Source organism: Rhincodon typus, chromosome 5 (genome assembly GCF_021869965.1).
Source record: "Rhincodon typus isolate 14 chromosome 5, sRhiTyp1.1, whole genome shotgun sequence".
Lineage (NCBI taxonomy): Eukaryota > Metazoa > Chordata > Chondrichthyes > Orectolobiformes > Rhincodontidae > Rhincodon > Rhincodon typus.
In genome coordinates, this window is record NC_063336.1 from 22,054,025 (window position 1) to 22,079,658 (window position 25,634).

Sequence of the window (25,634 nt, forward strand, 5' to 3'; positions counted from 1 at the left end):
TCATGGTCAGAACAGCCTTCAGCAAACATCATCATTTTAGCAATTTGCTGCTCAACGCTTTCATGGCTCATCTCCACTCCACACCATTAATGCTGATTGATAGTTAACTGCCAGGCCTTGTTTAAATTTTAAACCAGGCATGTCAATTCTGATTGGTTATAACATTATCTTGAGAAATGAACCATTGGTTGTCGCCATTTTGCTGAGTTGAAACAGGTGCAGTGCATGCATGCTCTTTTTGTCTTCAAAAAACAGGCCTCTATAGTTATTATAAATAGGATATCCATTGCTTGCCTTATACAATGAGGAGCAGCAGTTTGCAAGATCCCACAAGTGCCTCCAGCCAATCCTATGAATGGCCCTTAGTAAAAGCATTGAGCACAAAATTGTTGCTGAAGTGACTACACTTCAAAAATCTAAATTAGCTGTAAAAGGCTCTGAGACATCCACTGTTTTGTGGAAAGCACTATATAAGTACAGGTTATTTTTCTTTTATGTGTTCACTCATGGTTGTTTCCACATTGTGGGTGTACCTAAACTATGTAAACTGCAGCAGTCCATGAAATGCCTCGCCACCACTTTCTCAAGGACAATTAGGGATGTGCAATAAATACTGGCCTAGCTAGAGATACCCACACCCTGTGAAAGAATGAGAAAAACCAATGTTTTTGAGATGATGTGGAGCAGCCTGCTGGCCTTCTGACTCTAGTGCACTAAATGTCCATGAGGCTACTTCTAAGTTGAGGGATCCTTGAGATGCTAGTACAGAACGCACTTTAACCTTTATGCCTCTGTCATTGTTTCCTTCGACAATGTCAGGGTCATGGCCAGAACAGCCTTGAGCAAATGCCATCATTTTAGCAATTTGCTCCTCAACGTTTTCATGGCTCAGCTCCACTCCCCTGCTATGGAGGAGCTGTCTGTAACCTGTCCACTGATCTTTGTATCTCTGAGCCATCTGTCCCCACAAGCCCAGTGCCTGTCAAGGTTGGTTTGTTGCAATGCTTTAGGGACTCTGCAAGTTTCCTGTTCTCTAAGCACCTGTTTCATTGATGACCAATGAACCTCAGCATCTTTGTAGAATTAAGCATTGCTGGGCATGCCATCATTATTCTGATGGAAAGTAGGCATAGCTGTTGTTGCCTCTGTCACCTACTCCCTTCTCACCAGTGGTGCCACCCATTAGAACTATGCCTTATGTCTATTCAATATGAGAGCATTTGCCCTAATGGAGATTGTGCTGCATTGGACCGATTTGATACTGCATCTACACATATTGTCTCCTCCTTCAAGTCTCTGCTGACTCCAATAACATGTGCTGTGCTTGTGGAATAGAAAAGAATGCTGTTAACAATGTCTCTATGCAACATGTCCTTTTTGTGCTCTTGAGTTTCATATGGCCCTGAGGCATGAAATGTGTTGTTGGTACTTTGGCAGCAGCCTGTTGAAGTTGGCTTAAAGTACTTGGATTTTGCTGCATCAAATATATTAATAGCGAGAATTATAAAATGTCAAGCTTGTGTTGGTAATTTCCGTTGAGTGTGGACATAGGAATTTCTAAGGTATAATATATGAAATATAAAGGTAAGGACAGAATGAATTACTTTGAAATTGAGATTGAATTATGCTATCTTATCTAAATATAATTAACTTCTATGCTTCAGAAACTCACATTTCCATAAAAATAATAAATTGGTGGAGTTGTATAATTATTTTGCATTGATTATCTTTTTCTGTATATTTTGCTATTCTATGTTCAAGTATACCCTTGGGATCATTGACAGTTGTGTCTATGTGTAAACTGTCAATTAATTATCATAAACATTTTAACACTATGGTGTGTATTGTGTGTTATCATAATTTGGTGCCCCCATAATTTTGCACATGAAACTTACCAATTTCTTGTTCATAGTATCTGTGCAAAGCATCAAGTGGATACCAAGTAGTTTATCACATCTATGAAAGGGAAACGTAATGAATTTACAAGCAACTCTTGCAAAGTATCAAAAAATCACTACATAGAAAGAAACATTAACCAAGATCTGGGAATAGGTTTCCACTCCCAACATACTCCTAAGCACTGATAGCAGAGCTGTGAGGAGTTAATAAAAAAAAAAAGCTGTTTTTAAAAGATAAAAGCACAATGGGAAAAATTGGCTTTGAATTTATTTGTTATATTGCAGTATACAATTTGTAATTTTTATCCCTCCCTTAAAAGTTTCCTTCTTTAATGCAATAGCAAAATCAAAGCAAAAAATGCTATGAAAGTTATCACAAAGTTGTATCAGCATTTGATCCTCCAACTGTTGAGCAGATAGTATTGGGTAATAAATACAGTACACTAAATTGAAAGAACATGTACATCACTGGGAAGTACAACTTGAGGCCATGGGTGTTGAGGAGAGAAGAGGTAGAAGTACAGGTACAGGTATGCTGACATGAAAATGTATCTTGGAAGGGTGTAGGGTGTAGAGGGTGATTGTGGAGTTGACCAGGGTGTCAGAGGAAACAGTTCTTTTGTAATGCAAAATAATGAGAGGGGAAAGTCTGTTTGATGGTAGCATTATGCTGGTATTCTGTTGAATACAGAGGTTGGTGGGATTGGAGGTGAAGACAGTGACAGCCTCATTATAGTTCTGGGAGGGAGAAGAAGGGGTGAGAACAGACATGTGGGAAATGGGTTGCTCATAGTCAAGGGCCCTGGCAACCACTTTGGACAGGGATCCTTGGTTGAGGAAAAGAAGAGAAGACATATCAGAAGTACTGGCGTAAAAAGTTGTGACATCTGAATCGATACTTAGAGACAGAAAAACTAGAAGAATGGAATGAAATCTTTACAGGAAGTAAAATGTAAGGACGTTTAGTCGAAGTAACTATGGCAGTCAGTGGAGTTATAATGAATAAAAAAGCTAGAAAAACTCAACGTTAGGCAACATCTGTGGAAATAAAACGCGTTAATGTTTCAGGTCAATGGTCTTGTAATGTTAATTCTGTCTCTCTACATAGATGCTCTTGATTGATGAGTTTTTCCGGCTCCTTTTTTCTTATTTCAAATTTATAGCACCTGCAGTATTGTATATTACCTTAGGTAATAGTGAATATTTATTGATAGCCTGTTCCAGAAAAGGTGATAGAGAAATCAAGGAAAGGAAGAGATGAATTGGGCTCGGATCTCGTGAAAGTGAGAGATGGGTTGGAATTAGAAACAAAAATATAAAAATTGCTCAAGTAATTTTAAAATATTTTTGGATCAAATTGTCATGATCACTGTCTGATTCTCTTTTCTGGCCACTGGTGAGGCATCAGGCAACTGCTCAGTATTTCCTTACAGCAAAATCACTGAGTAGGAACTCAGGACTGGGAGAATCTAACTCTGGGTCCACCAATCTATAGATCTTTATGTTGGTGTCATGCAAGTCCTTTTCCAAAGTTGGCATTAATTTTTCAAAAACTTATTTGTACCACATTGTATTTTGTATTACATTTATTGAGGTGCACAAGTTAGTCTTACTTTTGTAAGTATGCTTTACTAGGCTATCTTGGTGAAACAGAATCTAGTAATGTGACACACTAAATATGAATAAATTCTGATAAGAAAAATTAGTGTACTCATTTCTTACATTTAGGCCTGAGCTAAAAAGATAAGTTCAGCGCTTTTTCACATGGTGTTAAAAAAAAGAACAGCAAGTGTGGACTTATTACAAGAAAAGGAATAATTACAAGAAAAGGAATAATTACAAGAAAAGTCTCTTCAATAGAGACAACTATTGATGCTTATTGTGTAATTCAATTAAAAATATTGAAGGGAAGATGGACCAAGTTTTTAAAAAAATGAAAACTTCAGTGGACTACTAACAAATAGAATGGTTAATCTAATTATTCAAACTTGTGTAGTTCCTTCCTGAATATTTGAGATGTGTGGGGCAGAAGAATATGTTATCTCACATATCTTCTAATACCAATGTTTGAAACGTTTTAAAAAATTGTAAAGATATGTGAACAGGAGCAACGTGACTAAAAAATAATTCTTTCAGAGAATTTGAATAAATGTGCTGAACCTAATGGCTTTTAAACTAAGATCACTTTCCCAGTCACTGCAATTAGGCTTCTTCCAACTCTAAATTTGCACTCGGAGATAGTAAGAACAGCTGATGCTGGAGTCAGAGATAATACAGTGCGGAGCTGTAGGAACACAGCAGGCCAAGCAGCATCAGAGGAGTAGGAAAGTTGATGTTTCGGGTCGGGACCCTTCTTCAGAAATGGGGGAGGGGCAAGGGAGCTCCGAAATAAATAGAGAGGAGGGGTGGGGATGGGGAAGGTAGATGCGATGGTGATAGGTGAGTGCAGGTAGGCAGTGGTGCAGTTTGGTCAGTGAGGTGGGAGAAGCAGATAGGTGACAGAGAAGATGGACAGGTTGTGTCAGGTCAAGTAGGTAGGGATGAGAGGGAGGGTTGGTCATGGGATGAGGCCGGGGGTGGGGAGATTTTGAAGCTAGTAAAGTCCACATTTAGACCATTGGGTTGTAGGCTCCCAAGATGGAATATGAGGTGCTGCTCCTCCAGTTTCTGGGTGGCATCATTGTGACACTGGAGGCAGTCCAGGATGGACATGTTGCCCAGGGAGTGGGAGGGGGAGTTGAAATGGTTTGCGACCAGAAGGTGTTGTCGTTTGTCGCGAACAGAGCGCAGGTGCTCTACAAAGCACTCTCCGAGCCTCCGCTTGGTCTCATCGATGTAGAGGAGGCCACATCAGGAGCAGTGGATGCAATAGACCACATTAGCGGATGTGCAGGTGCACCTCTGTCTAATGCGTTTCTCTTGCATTTCCCACACCTCTGCCCTCAGATCTCTTACGTTTCCCATACCTCTGGCCTCACATCCCCTCCCCCCAACAAAAACAAAGACAGAATCCCCCTTGTCCTCACATATCACCCTACTAACCTCCATATTCAATATGTCATTCTTTGCCACTTCTGCCACCTGCAATCCGACCCCACAACCAAAGATATATTTCCCTTCCCACCCCTATCTGCCTTTCGTAGGGACCACTCTCTCCACGACTCCCTCGGCCGCCCCATACTCCCCACTCGCCCCACCACCCCCGGCATCTTTCCCTGCAACCGCAGGAAGTGCTACGCCTGCCCCTACACCTCCCCCCTCACCTCCATCCAAGGCACCAAACAAACTTTTCACATCAGACAGAGGTTCTCCTGCACATCCGTCAATGTGGTCTATTGCATCCGCTGCTCCCAATGTGGCCTCCTCTACATTGGTGAGACCAAGCGGAGGCTCGGAGACCGCTCTGTAGTGCACCTGTGCTTTGTACACGACAAACGACACCACCTTCCAGTCACAAACTATTTCAACTCCCCCTCCCACTCCCACTTCCTGAGCGACATGTCCATCCTGGGCCTCCTCCAGTGTCACAATGACGCCACCTGGAAACTGGAGAAACAACACCTCATATTCTGCCTTGGGAGCCTACAACTCAATGGTCTAAATGTGGACTTTATCAGTTTCAAAGTCTCCCCAACCCCAGCCTCATCCCCTGTCCAACCATCCCTCTTATCCCTGCCTCCTTGACCTGACACAACCTGTCCATCTTCTCTCCCACCTATCTGCTCCTCCTACCTCACTGACCAATCCCTACCACTGCCTACCTACACTCACCTATCACCGTCCCACCTGCCTTCCCCAGCCCCATCCCTCTTCTCTCTATTTAATTTGGAGCTCCCTTCCTCCTCCCCCATTTCTGAAGAAGGGTCCCAACCCGAAACGTCAACTTTCCTCCTCCTCTGATACTGCCTGGCCTGCTGTGTTCCTCCAGCTCCGCACTGTGTTATCCCTAAATTTGCACTATTGTTTGCTGCTTATCCTTTTTCCATAACTGCTGTGAACACAATTATAATGTATGCACACCTATCTTCACCGAAAGGAGTTTAGCTAAACCTGGATATTCATAAATATAATTATTTTGCATTCTAGTCAAACATTCGTTTCCTGTGTAAAGTATGAAATTCATAGTGCATTTGCAATCTTTCCTCAAGATGTCAGCAATTGGAGCATTTTTAGAAGTAACAAGAAAATCTGAAGAGCTAATCAAAAGCTGTTCATCTGCATCTTTTAGCAGCATATATGTCAACAATAACCTTGTCTTCCTGGATAAGGGAAAATTATTAAATAATGAGTTTTAAAACTAACTTTATATTTTAAAAATTACAATGAGTCATAAAATGGAATCATGAAGTTTAGATATGATGAAAAAGAATGGTTGCAGTTAAATCATTCTGCTTTCATGGTGTGCAGTGTGCCTTGGGCTGGGACAAATTTTCTTGTGCAGTTTTCTGGCTTTCACCTCCATTTATCATGGAGATGAGCTGTTACACACAATTCTTGGGGAACTGTGTGGCAGAAGTACTCGAGATCTTTTGGCTTACATGCTTCAATCCATATTTAAAGCACATGACATCAGATGTGCAAGCCAGGAACTACCCATCACATTGAGGTGTTTGACCCTGACACAGTCGCAAAGAAAAGGCAAATTTGCTTCCAGGACAGGGATCCGGATGTGATGTAGAGAGGAAGGTAGTCCGTCTTGCTACTGCCTGCCAAAGTGGCCTCATCATCAGACCCAGCCAGCTTGAGTAGTATGATGGGTCATTGCTGTAGCCTGGGTGAAAAAAGATGCCAGAAGTTCAGAATGAAAATCAATAATCTCTGCTCTGCAAGTGCCACCATTTTCTATCTGCTATCTCATACTCACAGGGGCAGCATTCACTCTAACTCTGCCATTACACATGCATTCCACACATGGGCAAGATTCAGAACTCACTGTTAAAAGCTTGAGGGTAAAACCAAGTTTTTTTTCCTCAACATCAAGTATTTGATCTTTTTCATTCTCACCATATTTTCATACTATTCTCACCATTGTGCTGGTGTTCCGCTCAGTAAAGCCTAAATGATTTGGATTTTTTTCCCATGTCTTTTCCTCCTGCACTGTAAATGACCTCATAACATTTTCCATAATTACATGAGTCTGTTATGAACTGAAACTTTGTGAACTGGTGGGAGTCAGGATTGTAGGAGAGAATTTTAACTGCTAACAGGTTTCTAGCTGCTATGTTTCAGTCCTATGCAAGATCAATGTTTTTGGTCTCCAATTGCAATATGTTAGTTAGAATCCCACTGAGCTCAGAGTTAGTTTATTTCTGTCAGAACTAAAATTTTAACCTGAAACAGAAACATAATGCTGAAATATTTCTTGTACTTTCACTTGCGCTCTACGATCAAGTTCAAAGTTCAGTTATAGTCAGAATTTTGAATTTCTTATGCTTCTTGGTGAGGGAAGTAAACGTTTTGCTTAAGTCACTTGAGACACCCACAGGAGCATGAGGTAACAACAAGCAGGAAGACCAGCTTCATTAATGTGTCTGTTGCACACTTATTGGCCAGAACAGCAGCGTAGCCTGTGAGAAACAGTTACCTGACTGCTTAAAATTTGTCAACACGAGGTCATTGTTGGGGACAGTCCCTGGCTGAAAATATGTGTTGCCACACCTAAGGCACTCTCAGTCAGAGGAGTCAGAGCCCTGGATCATAAGAATCTCAAGATTCTCTGTGCTCCTCTTAATCTTAAACAAGACTAAAAACATTTCTGACACCCATCTAACACTGTCTGGCTAAGTTTAACTTTGCAATAGAGTCATTACTGTTCTTCATTTAGGCCACTGTTCTTCATTTAGGCCTCAGTTTAAAATGATAAATCATGTCCTGATGACATTATCAGGTCCTTACTCAAAGACTTGGAGTGCACGTTCATGCATTTGGATTATGTTCCTAGATCAGGGAAGTTAAGGAGTAGGATAATGCCCTGTTCCAACTTAATTGTTCTCTCCTATCTAGAGTTAAAATCAACCCTCTGTATTAGTAACCATGTTCTACATTAACTACAGCACAACTAGATGCTGAGACAAATTCCCTCCATTCTGCCCAAAACAATCAATCTTGCTTTTTTGGCCATCATAAAACAGGCCCCAGATTGAAACTGTGGGAATAATCTTACAAGGGCCTGAACAACGTGAGCTATGACATGCAATGTGGCAGAATCATATGAGAAGTTCAGCAAGGCCTATCTGGACATCAAGAGCAACTCGCTGCACCTTTTAGCTAAGTTCTGGGTGTTGAAGCAAGATTCTCACTAGGGAGTGGCGTTTGTCTATTATGTGGAATTATTGTTTGCTAAAGATCTTATAAACTGCACATCTTCCCCCATTAACATGCAGCTTCCAATCCTACCATTTACTGCAAGCAAACTAGATCGTCAGCATTCTTGTCGTAGAAGTCAGAGTGAGACCTGCACCATATGCTAGTGGTTTGTGAGACCTGCACCATATGCTATCAGTTTATGAGGCAAATACACTGCAAACAAGAAAGCATGTCTCAATGTTTTAGAAGAGTAGTCCTCACCGAAGTCCATGGAGGCATCTGTCAGTCAGGGGGGTAATGGCACAGTTAGTAAAGGGCAGCATTCAGTACCAGTACAGGGGATAGGCCATAAACAGACGTCCAGGCATGATGTGTTTGTTGAGGGATTCCTTTGCATTTCAAGGAATTGGTCATGGTCAGTCTTTTGGCTCCTTGGAGACCAGTCCAGGGACTAGGTCTAATGCATTTAGGGTGATGTACAGTCATCAAATGGGTCTCAGCAATTCTTGTTTGGATTGTCTAATTAGGTCACTCAACAGTAAAATGGAAAAAAAAAGAATGTGGGTGCTGGAAATCTGAAACAAAAACTGAAATTTCTGGAGAATTTCGGCAGGTCTGGCAGGATCTGTAGAGAGAAAGCAGAGTTAATGTTTTGAGCCCATTGACCATTCAGGCCACTGTGTATCTGTCAGGCTCATTCAGAGAAACGAAGGAAAAGAATAGTGGGGAGAGGACAAAGGGGCCACTACCATGGGTGGGAGACTAGGGAACCTATTAATGTGGATTTAGGCCTGCCAGTCAAAAGCAATCTGGCTTCAAGGAAGGTGGGGGTGAGATAATATATGACCACACCTGGCATGGTTACCAGGGACTGGGGAGGGATATAAGTACAGGAAGATGCACATAGCTTGGGTGATGATTTGGGGAGGTGCGAAGCCTATGGGATTCATGGAAAGGATTATAAGAAAGGGAATCTGGATATTCAGGGCCTCACTGACATGTAGACGTTGAGGCTGGAAACCACAGCCTGAAGAGTACTCACCGTCACCTTCCATTGTGCTGGAAATTGAAACTACACAATGGGAAAGAAAATATCTGCAACCAGATTCAGAATGGGTAGGCTCATTATTACAACATGTAATGGAAAGGCCCCAAGACCCACTGATGCGAGACTCTTTAGAGCATTACATACAGGCCTATGCACTGTATATGTGACAAACCTGTGGGCCCCGTAATCCTTGGTGATTCTAAAGAATGTACACTTTGCTGACCGCTCTATTCAGCATTAACACTTTTGCATGCAGAGGCCAGGGTAAAAATAGGATGTTTGATCAAGAGGGATAATGGTGCCAGCAAAATTCCATGCCTTGTTCATCTTATTTTCACATGTACAGCAGGCTATCAACATAGACCATCCACGTGCCTCCTGTATGGACGTGAAGTTAGGCGTCATGATTTGACACAGTTACCTGTTGGGCTAGACAGTGACTCAAACAAGCAAATGTAGTATGATACCACATTTATACATTTAGACTTGATATTTTATATACAGTGTGCTGTCACCAGAGCCACCTAAGTTCTCTCAAAAATGTTTATTTTTCTTTCCCTCCCACTCTGTTCCTATGTTGACGTTAGCTCTGCAGTTGGGTGGAGGAAATCAATTCAGCATTGGAGCCCACTGGCCATGAAGATTTGGTTGTGTGGCTCAGGGCATTTGTGGCTGGACAGCCGACATATGCTGAGGGACAAATGGAAGCTCATGCCAATGAGAGTTCAAGGATCAGAAGGGGGCTGCAGTGGAGTTGAGGGCCTAGTCAGCTTTGGAGTGCACTGAGTGGACACTTCTGAGGAGCCTGTGTGTGGTTCCTCCTCTGCTGGGTGTCTCCTTGCACTGCCCTATCTCCTTGTCAAGAAGGGGCACCTGGAGTGTGCATTGAGTTCCCTCTTATCTCTTCGGTCATGAGGACCATGGTTGGTTTATGCATGTATCCAGCAGACTCTAAGGATACTGGATCTGGCTCTCCATGGCAGCAGCCAAGGAGACTGCCAGACAATCACACAGTTGAGGCAGCTGTGTCCCCTTGGAATAGCTGCACTCTGGGCTATGGGAACTATTGCTTTCCACATACCTGTCTGCTATTCCTGTTCCTACCAATGCGTTGAAACAAAACCCCTAATTGCCAACATCACAGAGTTGTCTGCTGCCTAAGGCTGAGCAGGTGCCAAAGCTCTGGTAATCCTCCAGGTGGCCTGGGATGCTTCTTCCACGATTAGCCATGGAGCTGTTGGAGTGAGGAGCTCATTAGAATGGAACCAAATTTCTACATGAGGCATTTCCAATGAGGTGTCAGGGTCTGAGCTAGTTGGGGATGCAGGTGGAAATCTCGCTGTTACTTCCTCTCAGACTTGGTACTCTTGACCTCAGCAGTGAAGATGGTGACCTCTGGGAGAGCCAGACATTTCTCCATAGAGTTCATGGAGATGCTGGCTGTACCCACGAGACACGAGAGAAGGCATTATGGCTCATAATTAGAAGTGGTACGCTATTAATGGAACTGACAGTGGTGTTCATAAGAGAGTTACAATGGTATGAAGAGAGATACTTAGTTAGCAGGAGTGGTCTCGGTCTTCTCATGTGAGGGAGAGTACTGTGTCCTCATAGCGAATAATAAGCCTGATATCAGGCACCCCTCCAGCCATCCGGGCTCTTTGAACCCTGTTATGGGCTGTTTTCTTCTGGAATGAGAGAAAGGGAGGGATTTAGTGAGATGATAGTTGGTGTCACAACTGTTAATGATTGTGTAACTGGTTGAAAGGTGATGTGGTGGCCTGGCTGTGAGTATTCAGTGCAAAAGCTGTGCAGGGTTAGTGATGTGTGATGTTGGTGGACTGGATTGGGGGAGGAAGTGAGAGTAAGAGAAATGGTTGCAGGTACTGGTGAGAATTGAAGAGCATGAGTCTTGGCAGGAGCTGGGTGTAGTAGCAGATATTGAGTGAGTGTGAGGTAGCAGAGAGGAGTGTGGCACCCTGGAGAAAATTATTGACCTTCTTGCAGCACTGCTGGCTGCAATACTGTCACGTGGAGACTATACTGACCCAGGCAGCAACCTCGGACCAGGTTATGATATTCTGGTGTTGTGGCCATCTCTCGCGATCCTGATGCATTTATCATTTTTCTGACATTTTCCTTTGGGACTCTCTAGCCTTGGAACAACCTAATACTGATTTGCTTGACAGAATGGGAAAATCCTGCTCCGTGGCCCTGATTTTGTCATCAGAGACAAAGGTGATGTCGTTAAATACTGCCTGCAAACCTTTATTGGCCAAAGCCAATTTTAAAGTGGTGTATTCAGGAATTAGGCCACCAATCAGAGTGATCAATCATTTCAAAATGAAAGAATTCCAAAAGATTCAAATTATTATGCAAAGAGCACTGGAACATACACGTGGGATGAAGATCAAAACCTAAACACCAGACTACAACATTTCACTTCACCTCAAATCTGCATTTTAAAAATTTTCTTCTAAAGAATGAATCACCAAACTTGTAAAATTAGTTTTACTCCTGATTGAACAAGCTTAACACTGTTATCAATCTTTAGGATGAAAATATTGGCCTTGGAGATTTTCATCCCTGCAGGGGAGGTGATGGCCTAGGGGTATTATTGCTAGACTATTAATCCACAGACTCACGTACCATTCTGGGGACCTGGGTTCGAGTCCTGCCAAGGCAGATGGTGGAATTTGAATTCAATAAAATATCTGGAATTAAGAATCTAATGATGACCATGAACCGATTGTCGATTGTCAGTAAAACCCATCTGGTTCACCAATGTCCTTTAGGGAAGGAAACTGCCATCCTTACTTGGTCTGGCCTAGATGTGACTCCAGACCCACAGCAATGTGGTTGACTCTCAACAGCCCTCAGGGCAATTAGAAATAGGCAAAAAATGCTGCCAAGCCAGTGACGCCCTCATCCTGTTAATGAATAAACAAAAAAAAAATTGGCTCATCCATGCAGGATAATAGCTATTGTGATCAAATCATTTCTCATTGTGCAGTATACACTGTCATGAAAGGCACTAAGGTGATTGTCCTTGATCCTGAAAAGTTCCCAGCCTACCTCAGATCACTGTGGAAGGGTAAAGTATCTCAAATTTTTGAGCAACAGGTGAAGCTGTGCAGTACAACATGAGTGGCTATTGCCACTAGTGACTACTAGGATGCTGCCATCAAGCCACAAAAATGTTCTACCTATCATACAATTGAGTAATATGCTATGTGAATTTCAGTGCCAATGTGATGCCAAGTATGTATCGGATATTCCAAAATCTAGCAGATTGTATGAGAAAACAGGTTCCTTTGGCTGCCTGCAGCAACCAAAGTACTGACCATACCCAACCAACCAACCACAACAGCGTCCACCATTAGATGTGAGTCCTCAATTGGACAACATTTGCTGGATAATCCTGAATGTGCAAAGATTTATCTTGACAACCAATTTAGGATTGTCAGTCGGTTACTGTATATATTGTATATATTGGATGCTAAATATATTAACACGCAGGCCTGTTCTTTGCAGACAGAAATAATGTGTACTCACTGTATCTGTTTCAACTCAACAAAATAGGTGCAGCTATTCACCGTTAATTTCTCAGGGCAATACCCTGACCAATCAGAGTTAACCTCCCTTGTTTAAAATTTAAACAAAGCCTGATTGTAAATTGTCAATCAGCATTAACTCTATGGCAATGCTGTTACCAATCAACAGTCTCCTGTCATATAGCATGATCCCTTGAATTGATATTCTTGCAAATTATCCTTAAAAATGCAAGATGAAAAGCCTTTCAAAATATCTTTTCCTCAGTGAAGCTCAAGTTTTGTACTACCAAATGACTTTTTTTACATTACTAATCCAGGCCTCTGTATTACTCGTCTAGTAGTATTATCACTGTGCTACCTTAATCGCTGTTATATTTTTCTTTATTCTTCTCTGGGATATTCTATTGGCACAACATCAGGTTGGGTTCCATGACAAATTAACCAGTGTGAGCTTTTTTCTTTCATTCATGAGATGTGGGCATCACTGGATGGGCCAGCAATTATTCTTCATTCCTGTTGGCCTTGAGAAAGTGGTGGTGAACTGCCTCCTTGAACCACTGCAGTCCATGTGTTGTATGTAGATCCACAATGATGTTAAGGGGGAATTTCCAAGATTTTCACCCAAATATCACAAAAAAACTGTGATATATTTCCAACTCAAGATGGTGAGTGGTTTGAAGGGGATCTTAGAGGTGGTTTTCCCGATGCGTCTGATGCCTTATCCTTCCAGATGCAAGTGGTGATGGGTTTGAAATGTGATGGCAAAGGAGCCTTAGTGGATCTTAGAAGTGCATCTTGTAAATGAGTCACATTGTGGCTACTGAGCATCGGTGGTGGAGGGATTGGATGTTTGTTGATGTTGTGCCAATCAAGTGGGCTGCTTTGTCCTTAATTTTGTCAAGCCTCATGAGTGTTGTGGAGGTGCACCCACCCAGGCAAATGGGGAGTATTTCATCACATTCCTAATATGTGTCTTGCAGTTGGTGGATAGGCTTTGAGGAGTCAGGAGGTGAGTTTTCGCTGCAGGATTCTTAGCCCTCTAACCTGCTCTTTTCGCCACAGTACTTATATGGCTAACACAGTGTGGAGCTGGAGGAACACAGCAGGGCAGGCAGCATCAGAGGAGCAGGAAAGTTGATGTTTCGGGTCGGGACCCTTCTTCAGAAATGGTAACCTCCTGGGCTGTCTCTTATTGGAGATTGACATTGCCTTGCATTTGGTAGTGTGAATGTTGCCACTTTCCAGCCCAAGTCTCGATATTGTCGAGTTCTTCCTCCATTTGGAATGGATTGCTTCAATATCTGAAGAGTCATGAATGGTGCTGAACATTGTGCATTCTTTGGTGAACATTCCAACTTCTGACTTTATAATGAGCTAAGGTTGTTGATGAAGTAGCCGAGGATGATTAAGCCTAGGATACTACCCTCAGGAACCATAGCAGAGATGTCATGGAGCTGAGATGACTGACCCCCAATAACCACAACCATCTTCCTTTGTGCCAGGTGTGACTCTGAGACAGAGTTCCCTCACCCCCCCCCGATTCCCATTGATTCCCATTTTGTTAGGGCTACTTGATGGCACACTTGGTCAAATATGTAGTCATTCTCAACTCATCTCTGGAATTCAACTCTTTTGTTTGATTAAGACTGTAATAAGGTTAGAAGCTGAGTGGCCCTGAGTGGAACCCAAACTGGGCATCAGTGAGCAGGTTGTTGATGAGCAGGTGCTGCTTGATAGCACTTTTGATGAAACCCTTCATCACTTTACTGATGATCGAGAGTAGACTGATGGGGTGGCAATTGGCTCGGTCAGATTTCTTTTGCTTAATATATGCATGACATACCTGGACAATCTTCCGCACTGTTGGGTAGTCGATAGTAGCTGCACTGGAGCAGCTAGGCTAGGGGTGCAACACGTTCTGGAGCGCAGATCTTCAGTTCTATTACCAAAATGTTGAGTGTAATTAAGACTGCGATAATTAGATTCTTGATTAGTATGCGGATCAAGGGTTATGAGGAGAAGGCAGGAGAACAGGGTTGAGAAACATAATGGCCATGATCAAATGGCAGAGCAGAGCAAATGAGATGGGCCAAATAGCCTAATTCTGCTCCTATATATTGTTATGATCTTCAGCCTTACATTTGCTTTGATGTGGATTGCAATATTTGTGAAGCCTTCTCCCCCAGTTAGTTGTTTGGTTGTCTACCACCAAAAACAACTGATATGGCAGGATTGCAGAGTTTAGAACTAATCCATTGGTTATGGAATCGCTTAGGTCTATCTATCACTTGCTGATTAAACTGTTTGGTATGAAAATAGCCTTGGTTTGTAGCTCCACTGATTTGACACCTCATTTTTAGATATGCCTGGTGCTGTTCCTTTGGAGGTGGAGGTCCCTGAATCTGCATAACCTGTCTGCAATCAAGGGACCAGGTTTACTGCTGGTTGTTGGTGCTGAAAGCCATTACAATGATTTTAGTTCCTCTGTCTCTCCAACTCTGAACCTGAGAACCACACTCTCTCCCCCACCTAATAGCTCTTAACATTTCCCATAAGTGATCCTTCTCCCTGGGAGTCTGGGGTATGTTGTAAAGGCATTGCTGTGTTCTGGAATTGCCACCTTCTGACTGGAAGATCTGGTGGACTTTCTAACTTTCACAGGCTCTGGGTTTCTCTTGCGGAATCTTTACTATTTTGGGAAGATCCTAGCTAAAGCTTATACTTATATGAGCTCATTCACTTAGAATTCCAGACATATGATTGCTATTTTTTTGGAAGCCTGTTAAATAAATATCTTCTTTTGATACAGTTTTAATAAAATCACAGTGATGAATTTGTGCTGGAGTCAATATTAGATTGTTCCAGGGCTAGAGAGGTCCTAAGGAAAAGGTTGGCAAAATTATAAGCACTCTCACAAAGAATAAATTTCCGATTTTACACTACTGCTTCTTCCTTCCTGAAAAACAATTAAGTTCCTTTAATGAGATAACAAGGGTCTGATGAAGGGTCTAGGCCCGAAACGTCAGCGAACCTGCTCCTATGATGCTGCTTGGCCTGCTGTGTTCATCCAGCTCTATATCTTGTTATCTCAGATTTTCCAGCATCTGCAGTTCCTACTATCTCTGATACAAGTTCCTTTAATGGTTTGTCAATTGAGTCTCGTAATCCTCTATTTACTAAGTAAAATATTGCAGCAGATGCTTTCCAGCCACATTTGCAATGGGTATCCCCTTGGAACACGTCTTGAACCTGATATTCATCTGAATATTTCTGATGTATTCACTATCTACATAAATTACCAAATTAACTTTGAGATAGTCAGATAGGCCGATGCTGGAGTCTGAGATAACACAGTGTGGAGCTGGAGGAACACTTCTTAAGAAGAAGGGTCCCGAGCCAAAACGTCAGCCTTCCTGCTCCTCTGATGCTGCCTGGACTGCTGTGTTCCTCCAGCTCCACACCGTGTTACCAAATTAACTTTGTTCTTTGTGGAGATTTTCTTGACTTTACAAAGACTAAATTATATTTATTTTGACTATCACAATGTCCAAATCATTTTATGTTTCATCGTTTCTACAGCCAAAATTACAATGGTGATTGATTGCACAATATTCAATAAAGCATAAGCTATGAATTCTGTATTATGGAATTGTCAAAAATCAGAAGGCAATCTTTGTTTTTATTCTCAATAGACTTAAATTGTAATCCTTGTTTTACAAATACTTTTACGTATCTATTTCAGCAAACAGGCAAAACAAGAGAGTAGACTTTCCACCTCTCCTGGGAACACTGAAATCAACAAAGAACAGAACAGAACAGGTACTTTTTTTAATAGAATTTCTTGCCTTCTTTTTGAATACAATTTGCAACCTAAAATGGTGCATTTGGACTGAAATGATAACCGTTTTAAAAGGCATGCTACTGTAGGAGAACTGAATACTTTCTCATCTTGATACGTAGGGAGTGAATTGTACACAGTTAACTATAGCTCAGGCAAGAACAGAATAAAGCTTTCCTTGCTGGAAGATTCAACCATAACCTTAATCTTAATCGTACTGTGTCAGCTGTATCTCTGTTGGTAGGACTGTTGCCTCTTTATTTGAAGATTGAGCATTCACATCTGACTCTAGAGATATAAGCTCTAAAAACTATGTTGACATTTCAGTGCAGTACTAATGAAATGTAAACTAAGGTTCTGTCTGAGCAGGGAGTTATTCCTCAGTTATCTGCATTAAAACAGTTTTTCTGGCCTATATGACATTATGATTTGTGAGCTCTTACAGTGTTTCTTAAACATTTACACTTTACCTCAAAAGTACTTTGTTTGGTGTAAAATGCTTTGGAATTTCCTGAAGTTTTAATCATGTTTTATTTCTTCCGTTTTCTTCTTTTCCTTCTTCTCTTCACTTTTTTCTTTCTTATTTTAGTAGGAGTCTTAATTCTATGTGCAGGAAAGAGAACTTGGGAGGCAAAATTGAGCTCCATTTATTTGTAAACAAGCAGAGTCTTCAAGGTTTCAAATTGTGTATAGTGTATATGTTTCAGCCATGATGTGCGCTGGATGCCAGTTTGATAAACAGCTTAACATGCACACACTTAATCACCAAAAATATGATGATATGACCTCAATTCTACTTATTTTGGATGCTTTCTTTGTTGCTTCAAGTTTCAAAAATATGCGGGGAGTGATATTGCAAGTGCTGAATTACTTTTTGCTAACTCCAAGGACTTTGCACAAGCTCGTTGAAGACATACATAAGCTAGTAGGTCTTCCTCTTGCATTTTAGTTTGACTGTGAGAATTTACTACAGATATATGTGATGTGAATAACAAAGAACTGGTGAACACTGATTAGACCTTAGGTAGTGTATGGTATACAGTTATGGGTGTCACACTTTGGGAAGGATGTGAACACATTGAAGAGAATGCAGAAGGAGTTCTCCAGGAATGAGAAATTTCATTTGTGACGATAAATTGAAGACATTGGGACTGCTTTATTCAAAACAAGAAAGAGAGGGGACTTGACAGGGTAAATGCTGAGAGGATATTTTCCCTCATGGGAGAGTCTAGGACCAGAGGACGTGGTCTCAGAATAAATGGCTATCTATTTGAGACTGAAACGAGGACGAATTTCTTCTCTCAGAGGGTTATGAGTCTTTGGAACTCCTTGCACAAAGAGCTGTAGGGGCAGAGTCATTGCTGAGAGAGATTTATGACCGAGGTAGATGGATTCTTATCAGTTGGGGGAATCAAGGGTTATGAAGAAAGGGCAGGAAAGTGGATGGAAGGAATTTTGGATCAGCCATGATCCTACTGAATGGTGGAGCAGACTTATGGTCTTATTAAGGCTAAGAGGAGATTTGACAGAAATTTTCAAAATCATGAGGTGTCCAAATGGAACAGATATTGAGAAACTATTCCCACTCATTAAGGGATTGAGGACAAGAGAACACAGATTTGCAAAGAATCAAATATGATATGATAAAAAATTCATACAGTGAGTAGTTATGATTTAGAATGCACTGTCTGGAGGTGTGACAAAGGCATGTTCAGTCAAGGCATTCGAGAGGACATTAGATAATTGTTTGAACAGAAACATAAAATGATCAAGAACAAGAGGGCGTAGATTTAAAGTAAGCTACCAAAGAAGTAAGGGTGAAGTGAAGAAAAACGTTTTCACAAAGCGAGTAGTTACAGTATGGAATGTCCTTTCTGGAGGTGTGGTGGAGGCAGGTTCAATTGAGGGATTCAAGTGGACATTGGATGATCATTTGGTTTCAAATAATGTGCAACAATATGGGAGAAAGCAAGAGATTGATACTAGGTAATGATGTTTGTTTGAAGAGCCGACGCAGCCATAATATGCCGAATAGCCTCCTTCTGCACCATATGTACTGTTGCATGTTCCATGCTATGTATCATTCTGTGTTCTATGTAACACTTTGTGATTCTGTGATGACTATTAGATCCTCCTATTTTCATTGCAGGTTATTCTTCAGCCCAGAGCACATATCCCAAACCCTTGCACCAGGCAGATACAGCCATCTGTACTCACACACTTTGCTACTCTCCCTCACTATACTGTCTCCTACTACCATTACATTCCCTCTTACTACACCCCCTTGAATAGCTTCCTTTACCATGGGTGCCATACTGAGTTTGCTCATCCATCCTGCAGCCCTCACTCTTGTGCAAAGAAGCTGAAAAAGATCTCAAACTTCTTGGATAATTATAGACTGAGGCTTCTGCACTCTGGATCACCTGACCTTGCAATCACGCCATCCTGTTGACTGTATTTGATAAAGCTATCCTAAGGAGTGTGACTGCCTCCAGGAACAAAGTGTCCAGGTAGCCTTTCCCCTCCCTGATGTGCCACAGTGATTGCAGGTTGCAAAGTTTCTGCAAACGTAAGCATTCACTGTAGATGTGTTTACTTTGGATCACATCAGCATCCAGAAACACCCACATTTGAGTGCCAGCTCAGCGGTGAGAGATAGCACCAGATCGTGGTATGTTTGATGCTGTTGGGCCCACCAGTGCATGACTTGGCGGTGGCACCAACTTTCAAGATGGCGGCAATGACAGGGCAGCCTCTGCTGGAACTGGGACGTTGGGCTTCAACTATGGCAATGTGTAGGACCAAATTGGTACTCCTAGCAGATCGATGGGAACGGCGATTGCATCGGTGGCAGCGTGGTAGGCCCATTGTGCCACTGCTGGCTGCAGAGCAGTAGCAGCGATGGCAGCCCCAGAGTGGGATTCCTGGAATGGACTACGATGTGGGGGCATTGGTGGGCATGGACCCTGTTGTAGAGACCACCCCCAGATGTGAAGCGGAGCACAAGAAGAGAGGAAGAATTCTGTTTTAGTTATATTTTATTTATATCTTAATATCTTCTTTATAACTGAAAATGGTGCCAAAGTGTGGAGACATATTATACTTTTCACTGTATTTATTTGTTAAATGCTAGGGGCAATATATCATTCAATTCAATTCAATGCATTCTGAAGTCACAGCACACCCCTTACCTTATTTTAATATGTACGAAGTAATTAATAATTTTTAATTAGGCTACACCTCCTAATAAGTTTAACACTGCTGCTAAACTTTACAATGGTGGTAAAACAATACAGTACTTACAGTATTGGAAAATGTATTGTTTCTAATAATATTATTTGTTGATTTACCTGCTCCTTCTGCAAAAAATTGGAATTCAAATGCTGGTGGTTGAAAAACAGAGTGGAAGAAAAATGCTTCTGCTCTACCCTACACTGGGCATTCAGCACATTTTACAACTTCCAGCAGACCTTGCATGAACCTTTCCCCAATACACTATATGTCTGGGTGTCGAAAAAATTGTAATGTTCAGCATGGGCAGTGGGACCTCAACGTGGAGGGTCTGTGGGGCAAGGTTGGGAACCTAAATTGTAACCATGAATGCTGACACGTTAAGGAGGAGGGGATGGAGGGCACAGGACAACAAATTGAATCACAGAATCCCTCCAGTGTGGAAGCAGGCAATTCAGCCCATCAAGTCCGCACTCACCCTCTGAACAATATCCCACCCAGACCCAGCCTCCTACCCCATCCTTGTAATGCTGCATTAACCATTTCTAACCTACACATCTCTAGACACTATGGTCAATTCAGCATGGCCAATCCACCTAACCTCCACATCTTTAACATCCTCCACTCGGAGGAAACACACACAGACATGGGAAGAATGTGCTAACTTCACACAGACAGTCATCCATGGGTGGAATTGAACCTGGGTCCCTAGCACTGTGAGACAGCAGTGCTAACCACTGAGCCACTATGCCGCATCAGCAGCCAGATTCCTTCTCAGGGAAAACACAGTCCAAAACCCAATTCAATATCTCACCACTTCCTGACAATCTGACTGTCTCCTCCATGAGGTCTCAATTGTTATTCAACATCTGCCATCTGCTTGAGCGTAGGATCTTTTCCGGACTTGCTGGAACAAATTCCCAGATACTGACCTCATTAATAGTCAACTCCTGTTGTCTGTTTAAACATAATGCTCTTCCCTGGTGATGAAGCGTCTGCAGAACCAATTAACTTGCAGGCCTGGCCTCACAAACAAAAACTTGTTTGTCTTTGAGTCATTGAGGATGGAAACAGACACTCCAATCCAACTTCTCAATGCTGACCAAGTTTCCCAAACTAAACTAGTCCCACTAGTCTGTTTTCGTGTTAACACAAGCCATTACCCACAATGCATTTTTAGCACACTGTTCCCAGTTCACAGCTCCAAATTGAAATTGGTAAAAGAATAAAATAAAAAAAATGAAAAATCAGTAAGACCTCTAACATACTGCAGAAATTCACCATGGTTCCTTAGATATCACCTTCTAAACCCATGATTACTATTATCTTGAAGAGCAAGGCAGCAGATACCTGGGATCACCACCACTTGCAAATTCCCCTCTTCTTACCAATTTTTATTGATGCACCATAGACAGCATTCTATCTGGATGCATCTTAGCATGGTTTGGCAACTGCTGTTCCCCACAATGTAAGTAACTACAGAGAGTTGTGAACACAACCCAGTCCATCATGCAAATCAGCCTTTCATCTATTGACTCCATCTATACTTACTGCTGCCTCAGGAAAGCAAACAACATAATCAAAGACTCTGTATGTTAGTAATGACACAACGTCTGCTTTGAGCTCAGCAAATGCTCCTGGTCTCTGGCAGTCCTTTGAATATCAGAGAGTGAGTGCTAAGTGAGTAGGAAGTGCATTGCCTGAGAAGTGTTTGAAGATTGTCAGCATAATATAGGTGTGAGTCCTTCAGTATGGATCATGCATCTGATGGTGACGTAAGCATGTCTACATGACATTGCTTTTCAGTGGCAGGATTAGACTGATTGTCCTCTGAGGACAATCAGAGTTTGCAGTGAGTAAATGGTGTCACTTACCGCAGTGGAGCACAAGAGATCAATCATCCACTTTGTGCACTGGGTTCAGCTCATGTGTGACCTTGTGTCCCAGTGCCCAGGCCTGATAGGAGTGCATCTTTTGCTGGGATAGCCTGGAAAAAAGTGTTCTGTGAGACATTGATGAAGTGGGGAGCTACCTTTTTGGTGCTTGTCTGTGGTATCGGGGGGTGGCAGATGTGGGACGGGGTTGTGTTGGAGTTTGGATGGGATTGATAACCGTTGCCTGCTGTTGATTTCCTTGCTTGCAGCAAGTGAAGCAGTGACCAGGTGGCCTCTAAATATGGCACCATAATCTTTGCCCTGGAAGGTGCCAGTGGAAGCAAGAACGTCTGCTTGTTATCTGCATATGATTCATTGTTTAAGTCACCATGGAACTTGCTTGCACATGAAATGAGCTGAAGTGCACACGATTGCACAAGAAAGCTTGCTGTGAGCCATGGCAGATTTGACACCATCTAAGACACCCATTGCTATATTTTAACCCCAATTTAGAAAATCCCAGCATGATATTTTTAAATATTGTGGTTAATGGGTAATAGATTAAAAGGCTAAAGCATGACAAAAAATAGTGCTAATTTAGGTCAGCAGTCTGAAAGATAACAAAACCACATCAAAGGAGTTTAAAAGTTTTAAGACTAATCTAAATCACTTGGAATACGTTTATTTGATTCTATTAAAGGTTTTTTTTCCATTTCTTACAGCTTGCATGTTTTATTGTGAAATTTATAAAAATAGCTGCAAACAAAGAACCCATACGTGTTTAATGGAAACCCCTCCATTCAGCTTTCTCATAAATGAAATTGATATGATCAGGGCTAATTGTAAAACTTCTGAGATTGTCATAGTTTTAATCTTAAATGCAATAAAACACACAATCTTTGGTATTTTTGATAATTTATTGAAATTCCTTCTAAAAGGGGATTTTAAATAGATATTTAAATTTAAATAAATAATTCTTTGAAATGTTAATATGTAAAACATTTTGTAACCATTGGTTTCCTTCTTTAATAAACTTCAGTCTAATATATCAGAATAATATATTTGAATACATGGTCCGAAGATATGTAAATAGTTCTGTGTTCAGCTTTAATTGTTATTGTTGCTAAGGCTGCAAGAATGATTTACCAAAAAAAGCAGCCAATCAAATGGACCTGCTTACTGACTCAGTGCTTCCTGAACAAGTTGTAACCACAAATATACATCAGTGTATAATCGAGCAGTGGTTTGCACTATTAAATGCCATTTAAATTTAACCTTTATCTTTCTGCCATATTATAGATTTCTTCAACTGTGTACATTGCTTTATTTTCAGATTTTAAAATATATTATTTCATTTTGTAAATGTACAGATATTGTCAAATGATACTCAGCCAAATTAAATCAGTGGCCACTATTTTGTGTGTAGATATAAGCTATCTATTTGTTATTTATTCTGATTGCATCTTCAAAACCCACAACCTCCACCACCTGAAAGTACAAGGTCAGAAATCACACGACACAAGGTTATAGTCCAACAGGTTTATTTGAAAACACAGGCTTTCGGAGCCCCAGTCCTTCTTCAGATGTTGGTGAGAGAGGTAATATTAGACGCAGAATTTATTCGTAAAAGATCAAAGGTTCACACCGTTGATGAGGATGTACAAACTAAACCTAAGATGTTGTTAAATCTTTAATCAGTTAGAAGGTTTTAATTTATTAAAATGTATATTGTAAATCCCCAAATTTCTTTCAATTCATGGGCCTGAGAGAACTAAAGGTTTTATCAGTGTAAAGAAGAGGTGTCATTTTAGGTCGGACAACGCATGCTAGGTGTGAGACCTTGTTTAGAATCTGTATGTGTTTTAGTCTGGAGTCAGACTGGTTTTATTTCTAAAGTAGGAATTTATAAAACACCATATTGACTGACTGTCTATAAATTGTGTGCTTTTTGAACAAAGTAAAATGTATCTGCATGTATGTGAGGGGGGGGGTGATTTACAGATACATTGACATGCACATATACATATTAATGAATTAAAACCTTCTAACTGATTAAAAATTTAACAGCGTCTTAGGTTTATTTTGTACATCCTCCTCAATGGTGTGAACCTTCGACCTTTTACTTATAAAGTCTGTGACTGATACTACCTCTCTCACTAACACCTGAAGAAGGTCTGAGGCTCCGAAAGCCTGTGTTTTCAAATAAACCTGTTGGACTATAGCCTGGTGTCGTGTGATTTCTGACTTCGTCCACCCCAGTACAACACCGGCACCTCCACATCGTGGAAGTACAAGGGCAGCTAATGCATGAAAACACCACCTCTTGTAAGTTCCCCTCTAACCCACACATCATCCCAACTTAGAACTGCATCTCTTTGAACTATATTGCTGTTTCTTCACTGCTTTAGGATTAAATTCCTAGAACTCTCTTCCTAACAACATTGTTGCTGTACCTACACCCCAAAGACTACAGCAATTCAAGAAGGCAGATTGCCACCGCCTTGTAAGGGGCTGTTGGGGATGGGCAACAAATGTTGCCCTCATCCCATGAACAAATAAAAAAAATCAACTAATAAGTGCCACTCTCTAGAAAACACTACTGCTTTAATAAGGATTATTTTGACATGGACTGCATCAGTTCAAGAAGGCAGCTCACCAAGACTTTCTGCATGGCAATTAGGTACAGGAAATAAATGCTGGCTCACCCAGTGACACCTATATCCCACAAGTGAATAAAAAGAGTATTTTGTTCAGAAACAAATGCACATTAATGTTTGGTATATTTTAGTTTTAGGGTGGAGGAGTAGTGTAGATTATGCATAGTAAAAAATAAAGCTGTTAAGTGAAATAAAAAGAACAATGTATATGAATAGTTCTGTGTGAAAAATTGTGACTAAAGGAAGAATTCGCTTAAAATGTGTAAGATTTGCTTACACCCAGTAAGTAATGTCTTTCTGAATGTGAGACGCAGGATTCAGACTAACTGTAATAATTAAAGAAGAATTTTTTGAGAAAGTCTCAACCGGAGTGGCTGGAGGAGAACCAGTAAATGTGTTGTATTTGGATTTCCAGAAGGTATTCAACAAAGTACCACATAAGATGAGTTGGAGGTATATATTGGCATCACTAGAGAATTGACTAATGGACAGGAAACGGCAAGTGGGGATAAGGATTTCTTTTTCAGGTAGGCGATCTGTGACCTTAGTGTAGTTCCAGGGATCAGTGCTGGGACTGCAACTATTTATAATTTATATTAATGACTTGAAAAAAGGAAGCGAATCCTACTGTAGCCAAATTCGCAGATGACACAAAAATAGATGGAAAGGCAGATTATGGGTACGGATGCAAATAGTTTACAAAGTTACACTAATAGGCTAAGTAAGTGTGCAAAAAGTTGGCAAATGGAGTATTATGTGGGAAATGTGAAGTTGTTCATTTTGGAAGGGAGAATAAAAGAAGCGTATTATTTAAATGGAAAAAACAATGCAGAAACTGCAGCGCAAAGGAACTTGGGGTACTTGTGCACGAAACACTAAAAGCAAGCACACAGGTGCAGTAGGTAATCAGGAAGGCGAATAGAACGGTAGCCCTTATTTCATGGAAGTTGGAGTATAAGAGTACAAGGACGTTTGACTGCAACTACACAAGGTGTTGATGAGACAACATTTGGAGTACTGTGAGCAGTTTTGGTCACCTTATTTAAAAAATATATTGTTTCATTAGAGGCAGTTCACAGAATGTTCACTAGGATGATCACCAGTTTGGAGGGAACAAGGTGCAGGGCTGGATGAACACAGCAGGCCAAGCAGCATCATAGGAGCAGAGAGGCTGACGTTTCGGGCCTAGACCCTTCATCAGAAAAGTCTAGGCCCGAAACGTCAGCCT

General features: G+C 41.3%; 1 protein-coding gene across 1 annotated transcript in view; it reads left to right on the top strand.

Moving 5' to 3' along the window:
• The window catches only part of LOC109918784 (armadillo repeat-containing protein 2-like), a 119,497-nt gene that overhangs the window by 50,904 nt on the left and 42,959 nt on the right, over positions 1 to 25,634 (top strand). Inside the window, exon 7 of the mRNA XM_048596695.1 lies at positions 16,549 to 16,625. Coding sequence (XP_048452652.1) covers positions 16,549 to 16,625 — 77 coding nt within the window. The remainder of the gene's footprint in view (positions 1 to 16,548; positions 16,626 to 25,634) is intronic.